This window comes from Agelaius tricolor, unplaced genomic scaffold (assembly GCF_023055355.1).
Source record: "Agelaius tricolor isolate 1412-34295 unplaced genomic scaffold, bAgeTri1.0.p SCAF_1, whole genome shotgun sequence".
NCBI classification, from domain to species: domain Eukaryota; kingdom Metazoa; phylum Chordata; class Aves; order Passeriformes; family Icteridae; genus Agelaius; species Agelaius tricolor.
In genome coordinates, this window is record NW_027269261.1 from 22,419,062 (window position 1) to 22,436,172 (window position 17,111).

The 17,111-nt window shown below is 40.5% G+C and overlaps 1 protein-coding gene across 3 annotated transcripts in view; it reads right to left on the reverse strand.

The window, feature by feature from the left end:
* RPS6KC1 (ribosomal protein S6 kinase C1) overlaps positions 1-13,589 on the reverse strand; it is an 84,647-nt gene extending 71,058 nt beyond the window's left edge. Inside the window, exons 1-4 of one of the 3 annotated variants that reach the window (XM_071426259.1) lie at positions 13,404-13,589; positions 11,488-11,552; positions 8,775-8,810; positions 4,394-4,514 (exon numbers count right to left, since the gene is read on the reverse strand). Coding sequence is in view for 1 of the 3 variants with exons in the window: in XM_071426251.1 (XP_071282352.1) it covers positions 4,394-4,514; positions 8,775-8,810; positions 13,404-13,508 (262 nt within the window). In the remaining 2 variants the exon portion in view is untranslated. Of the gene's footprint in view, positions 1-4,393; positions 4,515-7,500; positions 7,520-8,774; positions 8,811-11,487; positions 11,553-13,403 lie in introns of those variants that run through there. The other 2 variants (XM_071426251.1, XM_071426269.1) reach the window with 2 other exon arrangements.
* Between the last annotated feature and the right edge of the window lie 3,522 nt (positions 13,590-17,111).

Genomic DNA, 17,111 nt, shown 5'->3' on the forward strand with positions numbered 1-17,111 from the left:
CAACTTCAGCATATAACATCGTTCTTACTCCTCCAGCAAGGATCCATTCAACATTTCCTATTTACATAAAAACCAAATGTAAGTTCCTGTTAAAAGAATCCACAATTAATTTTGTGGAGCAGACCTGAACAACTAAACACCCAGCAAAGTGTGTGTTCATGTTTCAGTCAGCTTCTCACAAGACTTCCTACTGTACATGGCACAAAATTCATAAACACATTACCTCATTCAGTGTCTTCAAATACAAAGAGCAGCCTTATGTGAGCTTTATAACGAAAATCATCTTTCTGACTCACTGCTAGCAAGTTATCAATATCTGGGGAGGTTTTGTTTCTTTTTTGGTGGGTTGGGGGGTGTAGTATTATTTTTATACTAGAGTACATTTCTGCGATTGCTAGATACAATACATGCAGATTTACCCATATGTTGGTAAAATGCCATGTATGGTCAACATATGGAAATACTTCCAATGTCCAACAACAACAAAAAAGAAGTAGCTTGAAAGTACTGAAAAACATTATGTTAAGGATAGGATAGAACAGTATATAACTCGGATAGAATAGTAATTATGTCCCAGATAGAGGTATCATAATTTTAGCAGCTGGATATGTTAGAACATTTTAGATTTCCATGATCAAGTTCACTGAGGTTTTTCTTATAAAACAAGTGGAAAATGTTCAAGTGAAGTACAGAGAAAGTCAGATGATTTCTTTCTCCCATCCAGAGCAATTTTTCTGCTTTGATACAAGCAGCTCTACTACAACAACATAAAAACACACACACTTTGTAGCAAGTCTTTAGTTGCATGAAATATGGAAGCACAGCATGACACATTTGTTTTTAAATACATCTCAGTTCTCCACACCATCTCCTGAAACTCTGAATGCTGAACTGGAGATGCTCCTCAGCTTCAACAACTCTACTACAACTAAATTCAACTGTCAGAGCCACCATTGCCCATTTTGCAAACTGCACCTCTGCAAACAATAGGTACATACATTATTTAAAGCACAGGCATCCAAAAAAAAAACCAACCAATCAAAACAAAACAAAACAAACAAAAAAAAAAAAAAAAAAAAAAAGCCAAAAACCCCCCACCAGTTGCCAACAATTCCACTCACAAGTTTAATTAGAAACTAGTCTAAAAGCTGCAACAATTGTAACATTGCCACAGGGAAGCAATACTACAGAAATGGTCCATCAAAGCAGCATGGAAACAAAAGATCTTGAGAGAGATGGACCTTGCAGGTCACCACTAACAGAAGGAGACTGAAAACGAGTTTTTCAAAACCTTGTTATCTATGAAGATTGTATTTTTCCTCTAGTACAAAAAACCCCTTAGGATTTTTATTTTAAATTAAAATAAATCATATGGCAGTTACTATGTGCAGAATTGCAATGGAAGGATACACAGTAAAATTTTATATTGTAAATACAAAAATAATTCTTAAATTGGAGAGTCACATAGGGCTGTTCCTTTCAGTTATGTACCAATCATTTAAAATTTGTTTTTACATTACTCCAATTTTCTGTATTTTTCTGTGTCTAAGTTTCATTTAAATGTAGGGGGGTTTGTTTTCATTTAGTTTTAATTTCAAAGAGCTTTTTAATAAATAACTGCATTGAATGTTTCTGTGTATTTCCTTCTCTCACAAAGTACATTTCAGTCACTTTTGTTTACTAAATACAATAGAAGAAGGATGTTTTTCAGAAGGGATTTCACTCAATTCTTCCCTTGCTTACAGAGCTAGTGTAAAAACAGCTAATTTGCATTTATAGCAACTTTAAATTATTTAAGACATTATTTAAGATACCTATACTCTCTTCCACCCTGATTTCGTTTTACCCCTCCCCTATTCTCCCCTATATGAATAGCTATCATATCTTCTACCTGAAGTTAAATTATGCTCTGCAAATACTAGCTTTGTAAATAATTTGTCCAATGAGAACTCTACTCTGTAAATCAGATTTAAAATAATCTCAGAATGAAACAAACACTATATGCTTTATTTAACAATTATTCCCCATGCTCTGGCATAGCACCAAAACTTACCCCACTTCCAACTTCTTAAATAACCAAAAAAAAAATTACATGAAACTTGGATACAATTTGGCTGATGTGAAATACAATTTAAACCAGGAAATTCACCTAGCAGAGAGCCACAAAATCTACATCAGAATTCAGCTTCATAGATGCAGGCCAACAAATGTGAAACATATTGGATGCTAAAACATACAATCTAAGCCACGCAAAAAATTTGGGAAAATAGCCTCTAGATGACTGCCCAACACTGCTAAAAAACGCCACACAAAGAAAACCTGCAAAAAGCAGCACTAGATATGCACAAAAAAACACCAAATACTGTCTGGGTGCTGAAACGTGCACAATACATCCAAACCATGCAAAAAACATGTATGGCAATAAACACAAAAACCAGACACAACACATGGAAACTGCAAATACACATAAAGCATGCCCTAGAGGTGTGGTAAAAAAATGCCAAACAAGCTCAACACTAAAAATGCTAAAAATATGGGGAAGGGAAAAATAAGGATGTGGTAGCAGAATGCAAAAGAAAAAAAAAGGCAAATCCATGCTGAAGTGTGCTGTGTGTTTAAAAAAACATATTCAAAACACATGGCAATGGAAAGCAACACTGCAGCAATGCCCAAAAAACAAAAGGCATTTTTTTTAATAGTTCAAGAAGCTTAGCAAAAAAAGAGCACATTGGAAATTCATGCCAAAAGATGCCAAACATACTGGACACCCGAAATACCACTGCAGTAATGCCAAACATACTGGGACAACACTGTAAGAACCAAAATCCACACCAAAAACCACACAGAAATCCCAGACCAGAAACAAGAGCATATGGCAGATGCATTTTAAAAAATGCCAAACATCCTGGACACTAAACCCCATGCAAGGTGCATAGAGAAGCCATGAACACAAATGAATGCTGATTAAAAAAACAAAACAAAGGAAAAAACCACCAAACTAAACCAACTTGTAAACATCATAAAAAAGATTTCATAAGCCCAAAATGCCTTAGGTTCTGAAAAAGATTTAATAAACCCAAAACACACCTCAGAAACTGAAAACCTCACCAAAAAGGATCTGGTGGGTGCACGCCAAAAAAAATCACCAAACATGTTCAAAGATTAAAAACCATTAAAATGCCCAATGATAAATTGCACGTGGTAAATTCATGCTAAAAAGGCCCAGCAAATATACTGGATACACAGAAAAAATTCCACTGGATAACTCATAAAATAATACACTGAAAAATCATACCGTGTATGTATGCAAAAAGAATCCACTAAAGAAATCCTGGACAGAAATAACATCTTAGCCATGCCCTAGGGACCAAAACCACACCTAAAAACAGTCCACACTGGAAACCTTTAACCCCAAAAGCACATTAGAAACCAAAAAGCTCATGCAAAACCAAACCAAATGTGCATGACAGATGCAAGTAAACAAATCTCAAACACTTGTTGGACACTTTCAAAATACAGCTTTAAAATTCTTGGGAAAAAGGTTTCAAAAGCAGATGGTAAATGTATACCAAAAGCAACAGTCAGCAACACTTTAGAAATGCCTCAGATACACTCACAGAGCATGCAGTATATGCATGCAAAAAAGATACCAAACATGCTGAACACACTAAAAAATTGTTGAAAAACACTTAAAAACACAGTGGATATTGTGTGATATATAAACATAGCTCCAGTTTGTGCTGAACATGAAGAACATACACTAAAAAAAGGCGATTTTATAAAAACAACACTGCTAAAAAAAGTGTGGTAGGTGGAATTTTGTACACTCACACCACTTCACTGGAAGTCCACCTATAGCTCATTGATAAGGACATACACATCAGGATGAAGTTAAGACCTATAAGAGCTAATTCCTTTTTGTCACTTGTTTCTCTGGCAGATTGTTTTGATGAAATATGTAAAACTGATCTCAACAGCCTAGCTAGATAAAACTGACAATTGCAATCACATTGCCACAATATTTTTTTCTGTAACAACCATTTAATACTTTAATACAGCTCATCACTAAAAATCAGACAGCTCATACATAAAATGGTTTTTTTGCTGTTCAAGTGCTGTTCACAAAGCTAATATAGACTTTATGCTCCTGAAAACAGGGAATGTATGTTGTAAAGATACAGAACATATACATCAATAAATATCTCAGCTACTATGTCTAACGTGGAGGGGAGGACATAAACTCTTATATATTACAAAAATAAATAAAAGCATACACATACAGGTCAAGTAGAAAAAGCACAAGGAAATTTTTCATCCAGCTACAAAACAAGATGTATTTATAGATATTGAGTTATCAAAGAATTTCAGCAGGTCAGGAAGAAATTATGCTTACCAAACACTATTGCTTTGGCAAAAGGTGGAAAGAGCTCTGTGTGTCTGCATAGGTTTTTATGAATTTGCCAAAGATCTTTGTGCAGTTTCTTAAAGTCACTGTATCTCTTCCAAACGATTATCTGAAGCAGAGAAACCAGAGAGAAGCATTAGTGAGTTTCATTGTTCATATTACATCATACCACAAATCCACTGGGTTAATCACATCAGACCACTAACTCCAGCAAATTTATTTAACAAAAATATACAGTCTGAACTGCCAAGTGTAACAAGCATAAAAAAAGGCCATTATCTGTCCCCAACCCACACTGTGGCTAACAACACCTCAGTGCATAGAGAAAAACTGAGTAAAAGCTGAAAGGAGGGCAAAGGCAGCACTGCTTCAGTCATTCTGAGATCCAGACCTACACAGGGAGCCAGTAAGAGAGGAAAAAATGCTGAACAGGAGTGTTGTACTATCCAAAATTCAACAGCACACTGTGCCTGGTGCAGCTGCAGGTGTGGGGAAGAGACACAACAGCAAAAGAGAAAACCAGGGAAGAGAAATCCCAACACAAGCAAGGGATTTTTAGGGACAATATATTAAGCACCCAGGACTAGAAAACAGCTCCTAAATTGTGTATGCAAAGTGTGGATCAGATGTAAGTGCTAGCCTCCATCTTAAATGTTTTTTTGTAATAACACACCAAAAAAAATTATGTTCCTTTTGTAATCTAGACAAAAACTCTATCTTAGGAATATAAAGATGTCACTCCCTTTCCAGAAAGTAGTCATCTCTCAGTCAGGTATCTACTTTATCCTTCTTCCATCCCATTCTTTCTCTTCAAGAAAGGAGGAGAAGTCCAGTAGGAAAATCAAACCAATGAAAGAATTAAACAATAACACTAACACTTGACTGCTACTGGATTTGTTATCAGGATGAAAAGATATTAACACAGATTTTTTTTTATATCCTGACCTCCTTTTTGTTCAGATTCCCTAAGCCATCACAATAAACCTCAACACTAATGTAAAGTGATTAAAGTAGAACAGAAGGGAAAAAACCAAGGAGAGTGCATGCATTCAGCAGTTGATTCCACAGTTGCACCAGTCAAATGTCTCAATTAACTTAATACAACTAACCACAACTTTAAATATTCCCCATATTTCTGAATGATTTAGAAGGTTGCCTTCTCATGAACAATCATATTTGAAAAAGTTGATTTTTTTTTCAAGCAAACCAGATTCAGAGCTAAGCAAAAGGTTTCGATTTAGAGCATTTTTGTACTGTTGTTTTTGGGGTTTTTTTTAATACTGCAGTGAGAGGCCTTCTAAGTTTCAGCAGATGCAAGTCCTACCTCCAGAGCAATGTAGATATAAGGTAAGAGGATTCTCAACAGTGGACATGCAAAGCTTTAGTGTGGCAACACACTATCCACCTTATAAATTTAGCTATACTGGAACCAGCAGTCCTGATTCTAACTCCCTTATTGGCACATTTTCATTACTTAATTACAGCTAGTACTCCTCACACACAAGTGAGGAATCTCAAGAAGGCAAACTAGTCATTTTGCTATCAGAAATAATAATTTTTCAATGCTATACTTTTATCAAATCCAATAACCAGAGAGTGCATGATTCGCACTTCTTGAGCAGTGTGCATATAGAACACAAAATTGCTTAAGATGGTGAATTCTTTAAACACTGAGTTACTGTATCGTCAGTACTTGGAAACAACATGAAAAGCTGCCAAAAAATAAGAGCATGAGATTTCATTCCACTAAAAAAGCATCATTTTTCACTGCTACAAGTGATCACTCAACAGTCAAGAGGAAAAATAAATGTCCCTAAGTAACTTGCATAGCAAAAGCAGTCAAGGTTATCCTAAAACCTTCCAGAAGCTCATAGAAAACATGCCTTTGCATGCATGTGGCCCAGCAAAGTTAGCAAAGTTCTAACATCCTCATTAGAAATTAGAGTTGGAGGAAGGACACATTGTACTTTGAGGCCCAATGAAGCACAGCAAGTATATCATAAAACATATGTTAGACTTGTAATGCAATAAGGTGCTTGTCATGGCGAGAGCCAGTAGATCTCTATTAACTCATGCAACTCATCTGTTCCACAATGAATAAGCCTTTCTCCTAAATGAAAAGGAAAAAAAACACCACAGGACTACCCTAGATGCAATTGCCTTACACACCACATTGCTACCATCAAGAAGCAAGGACATTAAAGTTAGGTCCAGTGGCCTTTCTGTATCTGCTATGCCCACACAAAACTTCACATTGATCTATTTCATCCTTTCTAGAGGAAAGCCCTTACAAGGTTCTCTTCCTTCCTGGCCCAACAACAACAGCCAGGATTACACTGAGCTCTAACTGGCTGCAGTAGTAAAGATTTGTATCCCAAAGAGCAGCCAAAAGATGTGACAGAAAACTGGCAAGTGGAGTTGAGGTCACAGCACTCAGCCTTACGAGCAGCTGTACATATGAAGAACGCATTCACATCACAGCAGTGGCATTAAGGGACACCTGGAGGAGGAGGCAGGCACAGCTCACTGGTCCTACATGGACATGGGAAGCAGGTTGCATGAGACATATCTTAAAGCCATGAGGTGGTCTTGTGCACAAAATTTCCCATTTAATTCCTCATTGAGCATTCTGGAAAACTGAGGTAAATTTATTTTCAGTGGGAGCAGGTTAAGGGCATATTCTTTTTCTTCCAAAGGCTGCCCACAGTTCTTTTTTTTACTGTAAGAGACCATGTAACAGAAAAGCTCTCAACATATGAGGGTTTCTGACTACAATTCCCCCTTATGTCAACTAGCATTTAGGATATTCCTTGCAATAACCAACTATTTTCAGATAATGCTTGTAACAGATTCACCCTGCATCTAACATGCTATCACATGCAGAATAATTAATAAGGTACAATGCAGGGTGGAAAAGGACAACTATTAAGAAGTTCATCTCATATTTATGTCCTATTATTGTCGAGAGCACGTGAAACTCTGCATGGGTAACCTATAGCCACAAATCAAAGCAACAACTAAAAGATATGGTTTTGCTATTGTGTCAAAACTACTTAACACATATTCATGCAATACTCTAGCTGAAAGACACTTACAATATATTTTTCTGATGAATGGACTCATCAACAGCTCTTATAAAGTGCTTTTCCTCACAAATGAAGATTAAGGTAATGGCAGAATGTGCTCATGGATAGGTTCAATTCAGGAGTCTCCCTGGAAAAGGTGAACATCAAGCTACAAACTACAGTAATGCAGTTCTAAACTAGATCCATGATCATCTCTGATTCTGATAAGTTATTTTAATCTCCTAGAGATTAAAAAAAATGCAAAAAGTACCAATGCTCATGCTTGCCTGATTCTCAAGATTTCAAAGAAAGATGCAGTAAAGGGGTGTTAGATGTATTAGCCAATTCAATGATGCAATGAATTCAGTTATGAACTCATCTTTCATCAGCTATGTAGGTTCTCCTCAGTCTTAGTAAGAGACTGCACCAGAAACTGAACATATGCATGTGTTACACAATGTCTGAAAAACCATAACGTTGTGCTTTTGAGGGAAGATTTTGCAGGTACATAGTATAATAGTAACCATGTCAAGTCACTAGTCCAGGAAAAAAATCAAGGGCGGGGAGGGGGAAGATTTCTTAATTAAAAAGAAAAAAAATCTACAATGCACACACATGTGGTGTATTTTTCTCTCTCAACAAATGACTCCTGTGACAGAATTTTGAGGTATTTAAGATGCACAAGAATAGGTCAGACCCTTATTCATAGACTTGTCAGAAGAGGCAAATAATAAGTAATTTTAAAGTTTTGTCAAAGTATATCACTGGGAAATACTAAAGGAGCCTCAGAGAGATAGGCATAACATATATAACTTGCAGTCTAATCTCTCTCAACAACTCCTAGACTCCTCCATTCTCCTTCTTCACTAACAGACAGTAATGGTGTAGGCTTTTCAGTGAAGCAAGCATTGGTTAAAGAGGAAAAGAGTACCTACAGCTGAGACCTAAGACTTGAATTGTGGACTGATCTCTAATTTTACCAGTAGGAGTTAAGTAACCATCAATTTGCCAATTCCAGTCTCAAGAAAAGAGCTTGTAAAGTTATCAAAGCAGTTTTGTTATCAAAAGACACTTTAGTCCTTAAGACTTTGTTTCAAGTCACCATTCATCACTGAGGGATGAAATGCATCATGTTACACTAGCTACTGTTTTTAACTATGAAAGCTAAAGACAAATGGAAACATACGAAAATTGTTGGCTCAATTACAAGGACAAAACACACAGAAACTGCTAAATTACATCAAAGATGCTTCAAAAGCCATAGTGTGATTCATAAAGACATTTGCACAAGTTTAAAATGTTACCTCCTGGACATCCTCTGGATTTTTTCTTGAAACAATCTGAAAGGCAAAACAAAAATGAAACCACGTAAGTCCTTGGATTTTCAGTTTGGAGGTTAAAGAGTAACATACAACGATTTGTTGCTGAAGAGAAAAGTCTGGAAAAAGGCAAACAGCTGCATGGTCCTGTGCACTCAGGAAGTTTTGATTTTGTTTTAGAGAAGTCAAATACCCAAAGACAACACAGTGAGGGATTTCAGCAGCAGTCAGTTCTGATCACACATAAAGACAGACGTACATTCTAGGCAGAATGGCACAAAAGGCATCTCTCAAAACAAAGCTACACTGAGCACATCTATCATCTTTCCAGTCTCTTCCTATTAATTCATATTATGGCCACATTATTCCCAATAAGAAGAGCTCACTAAGGCTACTTGGCTTAATATAAGCTGCAAACAACCTCACTGAGAATGTGAGGATTTGTATTTAGTAAGACAGTATTTCCACTTTACTTACAATCACCAGAGTGCAGACACGTCTGACTATCCTGGTGTATTTGTTTCTCCTTAAAAACTCTTGGCCTAATTAATTATAAATTACTTAGTCCAGGGGAAAATTGCAGTGAAAATCAGGCTTGGCTGCACACCATAAAGAAGCCTGTATTTCATGAAGATTTTTTTTCTTCTTTAAATAAATATTGATCACAAAAGCCTTTGTAATCCAAGTTTTGTTCTGGTCCTATAAAGAGCAGTAAGAGCGTATCCCCACAAACACACAAACCAAACAGACACATCTTTAATTCATAACTGCAATTATCTTGTGCAAGTCAGTATATCCTCCATCATAAGAGCCAAAGCTGTTTAACAAAATAATTAGTCTATTGTTAGCTAAAGCAAAATAGGGCATTCTTAATGCAACTGGGACTGTCCTCAGCGCCACACCCCGGAATAATTGATGCCCTGAAGAGGTGACGCGTGCAGGGAAGCGCAGGGAGCCCAGAGCACTGGCACCCCAGAGACTCACACGCCGTCCCCCCGCTCCGCAAGCACCACGCAGCTGCTGCTGAGATGGAAGCCACTGAATCCACACTTTCCTCTTGCTAAGTGACAACACCACACCTCTTATATCTCCCACAAACTCAGTTCTCTTCCTCACTTCCATTTTGCAAGAATCCTTGCCAAAGCCTCCCAGATTTTGTACCATCCGTTTACTACAGCCCAGCCGCTCACCTCTCACACATTTTGGAGGAGACAAGATGGAAAAGAGAAGTGTTTCCTTCTCTAACAATCTCCCAAAAGACATGAAACATTTTCCTTCACAGCTCCTTGTTCTCTCTCTCACCTTGCACACCAAAGTCCTCTTCTTCCAGCGTAGTCTACATTGACAAAACCCTTCTCCACTTTTCCTCACTCTTGAGTAATCTAACATTTGGCAACTTCACCAAATGTTAACCTTGGTGGCTGTTGCTCTTTCATTCACTACCAGGCAGTTTATAAGAACAATTGGTGAAATAATCCTAACCTCCTTTTCTAATAGCTGGCGTACTTGATGCAAGGAGTCTGTAGAGCTGGGGGAAGAAAATATCACAGGCATGGCTACACATCACAGAGAACACCAAAGGGCAGACACCAACTGCTTTGCTTTGCAGTTCACCTTTAGTTAAAGCCTTGCAACAGTTTTGGCAGCTAGGGAAGTTACCAGATGGGCAGAAGGAGACCCAGAGAGATGAGTAATTACCCAGCCAGTTAGTAAGAATCTGGAATAAAACCCAGAGGCCCTGTTTCACACTTGTTCTTATGTTACACCGCCTTCTATATCTCCCAGCCATGCCAACTTTAAGTCAGTATGTAATAATTTATGTGTTGTCCTACTTTGTTCCTCATATCCTTTTCTGAAGGTCAATCTCACAAGAGGTCTGCCCCTTCCTCCCAATCTATAGTCAACCTAGAGACTTGGCAAAGATGACCCAACCCCCTAAATTTTCCATGTACTTTTTTTAATCCTTCCCCAAGGATCAAAGCAGTCAGATCCTTCTGCAAATCTGTAACACAAGCAACTATAACCTATTTTCAAAAATATCATTAGGATACCCACCAATGAGCTAAGCAATGTGTAATTACTGACCAGACTCTGAAAACAGAGATCCTACAAGGACCCTCAACATGGAGAAAAGTACTTCAGATTACCCCATTCTTCATCTGACCTGCAGATATCCAACATAACTCATTAGAACTTTAATTATCATTAATGATTTTAATCTTCCAAATTCTCTAAACTTTCATTAGTGGCTAATATTTTCAGGTATTGTTAAAGAACACTCCTCATCACCACTTGCTAATATCTATCTATTTCTTTGCATTTGGAAATGGGTATTAAAAAGCCAATATTAATTTAAACTTGTCCGCATTTAAAATTATGCTACAGTTTACGAGAAAATACATATTCTTTGCTATACAAACAAAACCTTTAAGAAAAAAGCTGAAATAATGATATTAGCACTCAGAGGAGACTGCATGGGTAGTTATGCCTTGGGCCAGATGTTTAGGACACACTAATACAAGTGCTTTCTTATCCATGATTATTTATCTATATTACTTTGAAACAGAAAGTTCCTTTAACTTCATTTCACAAAGGATTCACTCTCATACTGCACTAAGGAGCCACAAATCTCCACTCACACATACTGACTATCCTGGATCTCAGCTAGAATGATATTCAACACAACAGGAAGGCCCACCTCACTTTTTTCCTGGCGGTCCCCCAAAGTTGCTGAGCTGATGCTCAGCAAATACAGCTGGAGTGCTGTGATATCAACCATGGAGCCAGATCACCACAGGAACAGGAGGGAGGAATAGGAGGAAAGAAACAGAAAGGGTACTTGATATGTACACTGAATCCTTTTTAAATCATATTATTCAATTTCCCAAATCCTCACTTCAAGTACTATACAACCTATTACCAGAGCCCTGCTGAAAAAAAAAGTTATTCATATTTCTGCACTTGGGAGTCCAAAGTATCCTTTACTGCAAAAAAAGGGAATAATTTTTCCCTTTGGTGATTTTAGGTATCAAAACACTATAAAAAACTAATGATCTCTGGTTAGGTCAGTTGAATTTAGACAGCTCACAGACTGACCAGCTCCTTGCTCTGAGCTAAATGAAGCACACCACCTAATTCTGCACTGCCTTGCTTGGAAAGGCACCAGAGCACCCTCAGTTTGGGGGACAAGGAGAGAGAATGACATCCCCAACTAGTCAGCCACAACTCAATTTTGAACAATTCTACAGAAACCAAAACATCACAGAGAAATTTAACTGGCTTTAGCCAGTAAGAACAAAACCAGAGCAAAATAAGCAGCAGAAGTCTTGGCTCATTCCTATTAGTCCTTATTTCACTGACAAAACTTTTTAGTACACACACATATGCTTGGGCCATCAAGAACAACTGCAGAAGATGTGATAGTATTGTCTTCTCTGCATCCATTTCAGGAGAGTCTTTTTAAATTGCAGCATCATAGGAAAAAGCAACTCTTTTTTTCCTATTCACAAATACTACATTGTATTGGACAAAAAAGAATAGTTTAAACATATTTGTGTTTGGTGAACTTGGAGAGATAGGTAGGTAGGTAGGTAGGTAGGTAGGTAGTTGACCAAAAATTTTTTATTTTTAATTTTACAAGTCATACAAACTGATCATATGCTAACAAACTGACATTACAACCTCTATACATATACAGAATGTTGTATTTGAATTAAGAGGAGGGTGCTTATAAGCATGCCTTGCTCTCACAGGCAGGATGAGTACAGCTGCACTAACTACAGGACCACGGGTCATTTAAGGAAACTCTGTCTCTCTGTGACACCTCCTCTGATGCTCTCAATCTATCCCACCACACCTGTGAGCTAAACTGCCACTCCTCTTGAACCCATCTCCACATATTTACTTACTCGCCTCCCTTTTTTGGTTTAATAGGAAAGTGGAAAAGAAAGCAAGGAATTTCCCTGGGAGAATACACGGAGCTTTCATCAAAGTCAGTAGCACCACAGCAGCTCTCCCAACATCTGCAGCAGCTTCCCTGCCTCCCGTGCTAGGCCTGAGTGACCCAGAGCGCTCTGCCCGCCGGGCTGGCCCCTCCTGGGCAGGCCGAGCCTCCGTGCGCGGCTGGGGCCGCTCGGTGCTGCCGGCGTGGGCGCGCAGAGCCCCCGCACCCCGCTCGCTCCCGGCTCCTTCCTGGCTCCTCCCGGGAGCGCTGCTGCGCTGTGGGACTGCAGCAACGTTGGGCAACCCCACCACAATCCACCCACCACATCTGGGCCGGAAGAACGGGGGAAAAAGAGAAGGAGATGTTTGTTTTTAAGCTGCTCTCGCACGCCCTGCTACGCACAGCGAGGCAACCGAGAGTTAATTGCAAAGCGCGTCTGAGGCCATTACAACGTTGCGAGGCTACAAGTTTGCAGGAGGCGAGCGGGGCTCGGCTCGGAAGGGGCCGCCGTGTTCCACCTGCCCTCCCTCCCACCCGTGTCCCTCACAGGGGCTTCCACGTCGCGGCCGGGCACGGCAGCCGCGGGCGCTGCTCCGCACCCAGCGGCGGCTTTGCAGGCCGGGCGCGGGGAGCGGCGGGGGCGAGGGGCTGGGCGGCGGCCGCCGACTCACCCGCGCCGTGACCTTGTAGACGGTGTGGCCGCGGGGGTGGCGGCGCGGCTCCGTCACGGTGTAGAAGCGGGCCAGGTCGGCGCCGCGCTCCCGCGGGCTCAGCATCCTGCTGCTGCCCCCGCCGCGCCGCCCGCCCGGCACAGGCGGAAGCGGCGCCCGGGAACGCCCCGCCCCGCCCCGCCCGGGCGGTGCCGGGGGCCCGGCCCGGGGAGCCCCGCCCGGCTCCGCGGGATGCTCGGATCCCCGCTCGCGGTGCTTCCCCGAGGCTGGGAGTCCGCGCCGCAGGGATGAGGCCGAGGTGTCGCGGCCCAGACGTGGCAGTCACGGCCCGGCGGCGGCGCGGCCCCGTTCCAGGTGTTCGGCAAGGGCACGGCCGTGGGGGATTTACACTCGGCGGGGACTGACCGCCGAGGCCCGCGCTCACACAGGCGCCCGTGGCCTCTACAAATCCATAATGAGCCCCCGGTACGCCGCTTCCAGCGTCTGCCGTGGGCTATTTTAGGCTATGCTGCCCTAAATCCATAGGCCTGTAACGCAGAAATGACTCACGGATTTTAAAGAGGAATGCTACCAGAAAGGCGAGTTTGATGGTTACCGAGTCACCATGTTTTGTGGGTCGTGTCTCCTCCGGGTTCTGTAAGCTGCACCTGCACTTCTCCCTGCGGAGGGGCTCTCTGCGTGCCCAGGTCAGCGGAACACTTTGGTGTTCGGAACCCGCCAGGGTTTGAGGGGCATTGCTGCAGTGCTGAGGAGCTTAACTCTGTGCCACAGGACCTCGTCCCTTTTGTAAGATTACCTTCAATTTCTTGCCTGTAGTGGAGTCTGTACCAATGTAGATCTCACATCTCAGATCATAGAAACTCGATTTTTTTTAATCACTGTGCATTCATTCATTTAATTGCAGATGTTAAAAAAACAGCTTTTCCTTACCAAGTTATTATTATCTCTGCTCTCATACAGGTTTTTGACATAAAGTGTACTCAACCGTGTGTCTTTGTGAAAGGTAAGAGTCTCTTGTACTGAAGTTCATAGTAAGCACGTGCCTCTCCTTTGAGGAACGTTTTCTTAAGGAAGAGGGAAGAAAGAGGACGTTGGTTGTTAGCAGCTCACTTGTCACTCTCCCTTATCTTCTGAGGGGAAGAATGTGTCTTCTACGTCTTGTGCTGGTACACAGAACTTCATGGAAGTTCCATAAGTTACCAAAAGTTCACAAATTCAAGTACTTGGGGGAGAGAGTCAGTGAGTAACTAAAGAGACAAACACATCAGGCTTAGGAAATGCATGGAGCTGAAAACAGCAAGAGGCAGGGAGAGTGTTCATTTGAAGTGTGCCCAGCCCCTGCACATTTCTAGGCATCTGCTGCTAATAACGTTTAGAAAGCAGGAAACTGAGCTCAGTGGACCATTGATCTGAGCCACCGTGGCTGTTCTTATGTGCAGTGTAATCAATCAAAGCATCCCTCAGTGAGTCAGTAGCCTCCATTCACTAGGGAGTTTCAAAAGCTCAAATGACTCATAAAATAATTTGGCTTCTACTTACAAATCAGAATTTGGAGATATCTAATTCTGCAGAATATCTTTTCACATAGTATAACCAACACAAAATAGTAATTAGATGAGAATAAAAAACCCACAATTAAGTGTTACTGGCTTATTAAGACTTTTCTAGGTCAAGGCAAGAAAATGTAGCAAGACTGAGATGAGAAACAATTTGCATCATATTAATAGGTTAATCTTTTTCTTCTCTTTTGTCTATTACACAGCTTCCATACTTTTCATCATATCTTCATTTTCATTAAAACCCAAAGCTTCCATGATTTCTTTTTTTCCAGCATCACTACTGAGATTACTACTATGTACAAACCTTTGAAGTGACAGATCAATTTGGGTGTCCCTGTGCAGGTCACATATAGAAAGTACAGAAAATAACTGCATGTTATGTGTAGATTCTGCTCCTAGAAATAACAGCAGTTGTTGTTGCTATAGTTATGGCTTACTGTCTTCTCTCCTAAAAATACATCTAAAAGATAAGAATACAAAAATTCAGAAAAGAACAAACCACCACAACAAGATGGTCTTGAAAATGCAGTTGGGAGATCCTTTACTACATATGTGTTAGCAGTTTCATTCTCACATGGTGGAGAAACTTACAGAAAATGGATGGGTATTTTTACCTTTCACCAGTAAGTAATGTCCAAGAAATGGAAAACCCAAAGTGGATCTGACACATTGCCTAACTAGCATGCTCATCACTGCATTATTTCAATTCCAGTCTTCCCTACCACTCCTGGGAAAACTTCAAATGTTATTTAAAGTCACTTTTATGACAGATATAAAAGGAATGCAGAGAAACAGTATTTTACTTGATTACAGTTCCTGCACAGCATCTGCACTATTCAGCACTATAATTTTTCATATGCATTGTGCTAAGTTTCCTTACAGTAAATGGGGCCAGCATTTCCCCTGTCCTCAGAAGACCTCAAGAAAGCGTTCTGAGTGCTTATTCAAGCAGCATCAGCAGAGGCAGAGGATTGTTGCTGCAGCTGGTAAGCAGCGGTGGGTCTGCCAGCAGGGCTGCAGGGCGGGCAGGTCTCCCACCCTTCTCTCAGGCCAGCTCTCCTCGGCAGAGCACCTTCAGCTGCATTTTAAAACCTGACAATGTTGAAATACTCACTTGGGTGAGCGGGGCGTTTGTTTTTCTGCAAACACTAAGCATGGTGCTGCTGCCCTTGAAATACACGGCAGCTCTTTCCCAGCCCCTTTGACTCTGCAGGAACACATGGTGATCTCAGGGAGAAGACCACTTATGGAAACTATCTCAGAATATGCTCAGCCACGAGGATCATCAAAGTGCAACCCCTGGCCCTGCACAGGACATCCTTGAGGGTCACACTCAGGCCTGAGAGCCTTGTCCAAATGCCTCTTGAATTCTGCCAGACCTGATGCCGTGACCACTTTCCTGGGGAGCCTTTTCCAGTGCCCAACCACCCTCTGGGTGAAGAAACTACTCCACTGTGAAAAGTGCATATTATATGGCTCTACGCAGATATTTACTATAAGTATTTTGCTGTATTGATTAGTAGTGCTGTACTAACATTTTAATAATATGATAAATGTAGTCTTGTAGTTAAAAAGGTAACTTTTGTAGTTAAAATAAGAACTATGTGAGATTTTTTTTAAGAAAGGAATGAAGCACTTGCACCAGATAGCAGCCACAAGACACCTAAATCTTTCAGAGAAAAAGGAATTTGTTGTTCTCTTATCAGAAGAAACTGAATTCTTCCTGCCTAGCTAAAGATTGAAAGTGCCTTAGGATTCAGAAGAAGTTGACACTGACCAGACAGAATCCTGTGTTTGAATGGAATTTATTTATCATGTATGAGATGTATGAATATTCAACAGGCTATCGCTCTTAAGGGTTAATCCTCTGTTAACGGGTGTCCTTTTTCGGGCTCGTGCTGCCCAGAAGAAGGTACCCGGACGTCCGTAACTCTTTGTCTCTATTGTCTCATATTGTCCTAATTCAAATTGTCCAGATTATTATTACTCTAATTGTATTACTATTTTTATAACCATTTTATTACTATTAAACTTTAAAAAATTTTAAAAACAAGTGATTGGCGATTTTCACATGCACGAACCCCGTGTTAGCTCCATTTAAACGCTTCCACACCTCCGGCCGTGCTGCCTCCACGCGGGTTTAGCTGCG